The sequence below is a fragment of the Spermophilus citellus genome (assembly GCF_964194105.1).
Source record: "Spermophilus citellus genome assembly, chromosome: 17".
NCBI classification, from domain to species: domain Eukaryota; kingdom Metazoa; phylum Chordata; class Mammalia; order Rodentia; family Sciuridae; genus Spermophilus; species Spermophilus citellus.
The window spans coordinates 52,544,677-52,551,517 of NC_138199.1; the positions used below are offsets into that span (position 1 = coordinate 52,544,677).

Here is a 6,841-nt window from a genome sequence, read left to right on the forward strand (position 1 = left end):
AAGTTCTTACTGCCTTTTTTTTTCTCCGATCCGGACTCTGCGTTCGGCCTCCGTCGCCTTTTTTTTTTTAAATTTTTTTTGTATGTTTGTGTTTAAAAAAAAGGAAAAGGGAAAACTGGATTCTAGTTACAAATTGTCTTGGCCTCTCTCTTTCCTCTCAATCCACATCCCCTCCCGCCAAAATTAAAATTACAAAACGCGGAGATTCGGGGTTGGAGGTGAAGGCGCCCTGACTTCTGCCCTCTTCAAGAAAGAGGGGGCGCCCAGCTCCTTTCGGGCCTCGGCAGCTTGGTGTCTGTTTTTAAAATAATAATGATGACAGGGGAAAACCGCGTCCCACAGCTCAGCTGCCCCCTGACCGACTCCTTTGGGCCTGCAGGGAGGAGGGGGAGGAGAAAACGTAAGTGAAGTTATTGGGAGTTGGGGGGTCTCCAGGGAGGACCCGGAGAGTGGTCCCTGGAGAAGCACTCCCTAGGAGAGAGAAGGAGGGAACCCTTTGGGGAGAGAGAAGGCGAGTCCCCTGGGGAAAGCGAGGCCCCTGGGACGGGCCACCTATAGGCAAGAGACGGCTCTGCCCAGAAGAGCGGCAGGACCGGCGGCCCGCTCCCTGCACCCGGCGCCGCCGGAGTGGGTGAGGGTGCCCCTGCGATCGGAGGGGGGCTGGGGCAGGGGGACGGGCAAAGGCAAAAGAAAAAGAAAAGGACTGGCGCGAGGTCTCAGTTATGGAAAAACGCATTGAGCTCCTCATACATTGGGCCCCGGTCGTGGTGAAGGTGCATATCGTAAGACAAGAGATTCTCCGAGTGTACGCCCCCGCGCACAGCCGACGAGCCGAAGACCAGCCCGTGGCCTGTGGGCCGAGAGCCGGGCAGCGCCGAGTAGTGCATAGAGTAGTGGTAGCTCTTCTCGTGGTCGGGCGACGAGTCCTGCTTGAGTGAGAAGTTGCCATTGAGACACAGCGGGGGACTGAGCGGGCCCTCGTATTCGGAGCTGTTGTAGTCCGGGCTCGCGCCACCACCTCCGGCCGCTGCATACAGCGTCTCGTAGGCGGCGCAGTAGCCGTGGGTCCGCAGGGCGTGCGCGGCACCGCCGCCCAGGCCGCCGGCTGCCTGGCACTGTGCGCCCGCCAGGCGCGAGCACGGGTAAGGGTAGGGGTGCATGGCGAATGGGCCGCCCGAGCCATGGAAGCGGCCCGTGCCGTCGGCGCCCTGCTCCGTGAGGAAGTTGCGGGAGTTGAGCTGCAGGCAGCCAGCCACCAGATTGGTGGTGGGCTGCGACAGACCCTTGCACAGAGTCTGCACGTAGGACACCAGATCGGGCCGCTTTCCGGAGCGCAGGATCTCCGAGAGCGCCCAGATGTAGTTCTTGGCTAGGCGCAGCGTCTCGATCTTGGACAGCTTTTGCGTCTTGGAGTAGCAGGGCACCACCTTCCGCAGGTTGTCCAGCGCTGCGTTCAGGTCGTGCATGCGGTTGCGCTCCCGCGCGTTCGCCTTCTGCCGCCGCAGCTTGGAGCGCTCCAGGCGCGCCTTGGTCATCTTGCGTTTCTTGGGACCTCGCTTCTTGGGCCGCTCGCCCTCTGCCTCGTCCAGTCCTTCTTCCTCCTCCTCTTCCTCCTCCTCCTCGCCCCCCAGCTCGCCTTCCTCCTTGACCTCCGCCAACGTGGCCTCTGGTACCTCTTCTCCACGCAGGGGGACTGGTTTGGCGGCCCGGGCGGGCCCAGGAGCCCCCGGCCCGGGCGCAGGCGGCGGCTGCGGCGGCGCGTCGCCCTTGTCGCTCCTCGGCTCGTCGTCGTCGCCGTCGCCCCAGCTGGCGAATTTGGGCACGTCCGAGAGGAGGCCGGGCTCGCTGAACAGGCGGGTCAGCATGGTGCCTGAGGGCGCCCGGGTGGGAGGGCCGGGAAGGGGAGACAGACAGCACAGAGTGAGGGACGCGCTAGGGTCACGACGGCCCCCCAACCGCCTCCACCCCCAAGTCTCCTGTGGGTTCTTGTCCAGAGAGCCCTGGATGCCTACTTCCTCCACCTGCCCCGCCCAGAGCCGGCCCAGCCCTGCCGGGTGGCGGGCCGGGGATCTCGGCCCAGGCCCTCTTCCCAGCACTGGGCGCCGGCTCCGCCCCTCTCTGGAATCGGGGGCAGTTCCCCGTGCCGGGTTCTTCTCAGGGTCCGAGAGGGGGACCCGGTAGGGACTTAAGGGACCAAATATCTTCTCCAGGGGAGGCGGGTGCATTCGCCCAGAAAGCCTGTTCTCTCCCGGCATTGGACAGTGGTTGGGCGGCCGCGGGTGGAGACAGCTGCCCCTCTCCTCCGACCGGCGGCCGGGGGCCCCAGGCCTGGCTCCCCACCCCTCCCGTGGCTCTCACCCCCACGCTCCCTAATCCAATTTGCAAGTTGGCCGCGCGCCGCCCCCGGCTCGGCCCCCATCCCCGCAGCCCCAATTCCAGAGGCGGGAGGATCGTCTCCTCTAGCCGTAGTGTCCCCAGCTCCTGGAGCCGGCTTTGGGCGGCGAGGACTGAAGAACCCCGGCTTGGGGAGGAGACAGAGAAGCGAGCCCCGTCCGTCTCCCCGGCGGTCAGGGACCCCCTTCCCCCCTTCAAACCGCCTCCCTCCCACACAGCTCTCCAGATCTCGTTGTATTTCGGGATTGATGGGAAAAAATCCAAATTTGTTTGTTTGCTTCTTTTTTGGGGGTGGTGGGGAAAGGTCGCAGGTTCCTCTGGGACAACCACGGGGGGGGGGGGGCTCCTCAACTCGGCCTCTTCGTGCCTCCCATGATCCTGCCTTTTCCCCCACCAAGCCCATCGCAGACAGAAACGCCTCCCTCCGCAGCCCCCTGAGCTGCAGCCCCTAGGGGAGAAAGAACCAGAGGCGCCTCGGATGCCCACCCGATGAGGGGGTATCATCCCAGGAAGGGGGGATTTGGGGACTCTCCTGTCCGCCGAAGCAGCCGCCCTCCCCCCTCCCAATCAGCGGGTCAGATCTAGCTCCCTCTCGGACAACTTACCTCGGAGAGGAGTCAAGGGGAGAGGGGAGGGGAGGGGGGGAGGGGGTAAGAGAGAGAGGGGGGAGAAGAAGAATCTTCTCGCTTATTTCATTGTTCCCCCATCTTCAGGGAGCGGGGGCAGCGGCTCCTCAAGGCGGCGGGCGCCGGCGTCTTCAGAGCGCCATGCGAACCGCGGAGCGAGTGTGGCATCTCTACCAGGCGGGGTACCAGCCTCTATGCCAGGCCATATGGGCTTGGCACGTCACGGGCAGCAGCTATCACATGAGAGACGGTGATTGGCATGCGTCTGCATTGGGGGAGAGCCGGCTCCCCCGGGACCCGCCGCCATCTGTCACTCTCTACTCCAAAAAAAAAAAAAAAAAAAAAAAAAATTAAATAAATAAAGGAAATAAATAAATATCTCTGCCGCCCTCCCCTCCCCACCCAACGCAGGGAAAGCAGGGATTGAGAGGGAGGTGGGAGGAGTTGCCCCCCTCAGATATAGAGCCCCCCACATGGGAACAATGGGGGGCAAGCCTGGAAATTAGGCATTTGTGGTGACCTCCAATTCTGTGCTTCCTTCAGGGTCTTGCTCTGTCCATTTCCTCCCCTGCAAGGTCCCCAAGGTGGGTCAGGACCAGACCCTGGGGTGTGGAGAAGGGACCTCAGTGCTTGTCCCCACTCCCCAGGAGGGTCCCCTCCACCACAAAGGGACAGCTGAGGCCCCCTTCAAGAGTGGGCGTTGGGGGTGTCCCTGGCCCAAGCCCCATAGGTAGATGTTGGCACTATGCCATCCCTCATCCCTGTCTGCCCCTCCCCCACCCACCCTCACGCACACACAACATATGTGGCTGAACGAAATTCAAACCAAGGGAAAGACAGAGAAAAGGAAAGATTTGCCTGGATGTCTGTGCCTCTGCATGGGCGTGTGTGTGTCTACGGATTCATGAGTGTGTGTCTATGGAGTCAGCCGATGGGAGATGTTTCCTTGGATATCAGGGGCATATATATTTGGGATGGGGCAGGGAAGAACCCCTGAAGTGTGTCTATGAAAATCCCTCATCTAGGGATGGAGGAATCAGGTCTAAATCTGGATTCCTAACCCAGAAACCTCTCCCTCCTCATCATTCTCTTTGCCAGATAGGTGACCATCCCACCAGTGACTTTCTGTCTCAGCCTTCTGACTTGGTTGAGGGAGGAGGAGGGGACTGGGCTGGAAACTGCCTAGAGTTCCTGGATGAAACTCAAGCATTCTCCTCCCCCTGCAAAATAATAATAATAATAATAATAATAATACTGAAAACACTGGAGCTAACCCCAGCAGTCCCAAGAGCAGCTAAGGGGAGGTAGGTCAGACAAGACAGTGTCTTGATCAGGAAGGTTGAAATGGCTGTATCATCTTAGGGCTCACCTTTCAACCCTCTCACTGGGCCAGAGGCAGATGCAAATGGCACAGGTTGAGAGGTAGCTTTAGACACACACACACACACACACACACACACACACACACCTGTTCCTCACCCTGTGGTGCAGAAAATGGATACAGACACCTACTCAGACAGACACATGCCTATGAGCAGGTAATCACAGTCAGGTGTAGAGAGACCTTGGTACCCACACTAAGCCAGGCATTTGTGTTCCTGAACTGCGTTTTCTGCCCCTCCTCACCCTCAGCCTACCTCTGCACCTCCAACTTCAATTATAGTTTCAGCACACGAATTCAGAGGTCAGCCACGTGTCAGGCACTGCAGTGGCACAAAGATGAGCAAGAGGAGGGCTTCACCCTCAATCCAGGGGTGTGCATTCCCTCCCAATGGGAGCCTCCACAGGGGGCCTAGGGCTGGTAAGCCATGGATTTGATGCTGCGCAGATTGAACAAAGTTCTACACAGAGACACACAAGGCTCAGGAAGGCCATGGGGCACTGGTGTTGTCTGGGCTCTCAGAGGTGCTAGTTCAGGAGCCCAGCTCCTCCTTTTGCAGAGGTCACCGAGGGGAAAAAACACTTGCCTAAGAGAACACAGGTGGAGAATAGGCTGGGTCTAGAACCCAGGTACTTGTCTCTCAGTCTAATGCCCTTCCAGTGACCCCACAACCTGCTTCTGTGATATCCAAGGATGAGAAGCCATTCAGAGGTCCTATGTCTAGGGAGGTGGATCCTGCTTATAGCAGATAGTCTGCAACTTCATGACAGAGGCAGAGGTCAAAGCATGGGGCAGAGACTCAGGAAGGCTGGTCAGGCTTCCTCCAGTTTTGGGCACAGACTGAAAGGTTTACTGTCTCCTCATGGTATCTATCATCCATCCCGACGAGCAACTCTCTTCCTGAGTCCCCTAGCTGGATGGTATGTTGGTTACCTGCACTTGCTCAAGGTTTCTGATTCCCGGCCAACCCTATTCACCAATGTTTTAAAAAATGTTGGATACTATGTGGGGCAAAGTGGCACAGGCCTGTAATCCCAGTGACTCAAGAGACTGAGGCAGGAGGATTGCAAATTTGAGGACAGCCTGAGCAACTTAGACCCTCAGCAACTTAGTGAGACCCTGTCTCAAATGAAAAAATAAAAAGGACTGGGGATACAGCTTAGTGATAAAGTGACCCTGGGTTCAGTCCCTAATACCAAACAAACAAACCTGAATGCCTTGAGCAAGTTACATAACATTTCTCAGCCTTGATCTTCCTATTTCCCTATCTGTTAAATGGGAATAATATACCCTTACAGAGCTGTTGTTAGCTCTAATGGGATAATATGTGTGATGAGCTTGGCAATAACATAAGCCTTCAATAAATGCCAGCTCTTATTTTTATTAAGACACTTTATAAACTAACATGCTTTACAATATTAATTTCTCGCAATACTCCCCCATGCACATTCAGTATTCTTTGTCTATATAGAAATTGAACCTTTATGAAATTAATAGGTGAGTATATGGATTAATAAACAAACAAATACTTCCTTGGGGATGAGAAATATCCCCCACCTTCTCCTTTGGACACTGAGGGTTGGGTTATCTCACCAGGGATCTCATAGGTTCCTGCCGCAGGAGGACCTTGTTCAGTATAGGGGAGCCCTTAGGAAGTTGTCCCCTTCCGCCTGTTTTCTGTCAGGAATGACCTCAGCTCCCCAAGTCTGAGAAGACCCACAGGAAGAGGCCTGAGGTGGGAGGGCCATGCCTGAGGCTATGAGGAACTTCATCTCTTTTGGCCTGTTCCTGCCCCTGTCTTTTCTTCCTCCAGAAAAATGGAACAAGTTTTTCTCACTCGACACATTTCAACTTTTTTTTAGAAGATACAATAAAAACCAGGGGAAAATTGGAACAGAGGGAGGTGTGGGATGGGCCTGCCTAGACATGGGCTTGAAAGAGGTACAACACGTGTGTCCACATACACACAAGCAAGCATGAACACACAGGGACATGCACGCTCCTCTCTGTACACCCAGAGATGTCGAGATGCAGTGACGGAGAGACAGAAAGAGCCAGAAATGGAAGGAAGGAGACGAAAGGAGAAGGACACCCAGAGATGCCATCTGTTCCTCCCTGTGGCATTGGGGGAAGGGAGTTGGTGAGGGGCCTGGTCCCCTCCAGGTCTCAGAGAGGAAAAGGAGAATGGTGGGTACCTCAGCCAGGCCTGGAAGACCCCCATTTCTGCTGCCCACTCCTCAGGAGGAAGCAGAGAGCTGGGGCTGGAGGTTCCCATGGAGACATAGCCCCATCCCAAGGGAGGCCACAGCCTGGGCACCTAAAATGGCTGCCTCAGAGGGGTGGCAGCCATTTTGTATAGGCTCAGGTCCTGAGGGGCAGGGGTGAGGGGGGGCTGAGAGTGTGGAGGAGGAGCGCAGAGGGCAGGAGGGAGGAGACAGGT

General features: G+C 56.9%; 1 protein-coding gene across 1 annotated transcript; it reads right to left on the bottom strand.

Moving 5' to 3' along the window:
* Window positions 1-716: 716 nt before the first annotated feature.
* Window positions 717-2,110, bottom strand: NEUROD2 (neuronal differentiation 2; the record flags this gene model as incomplete). Its single annotated transcript, XM_081271807.1, has 1 exon — window positions 717-2,110. The coding sequence occupies exon 1, from the start codon at window positions 1,863-1,865 to the stop codon at window positions 717-719; it is 1,149 nt and encodes a 382-aa protein (XP_081127933.1). The 5' UTR covers window positions 1,866-2,110.
* Window positions 2,111-6,841: the final 4,731 nt, after the last annotated feature.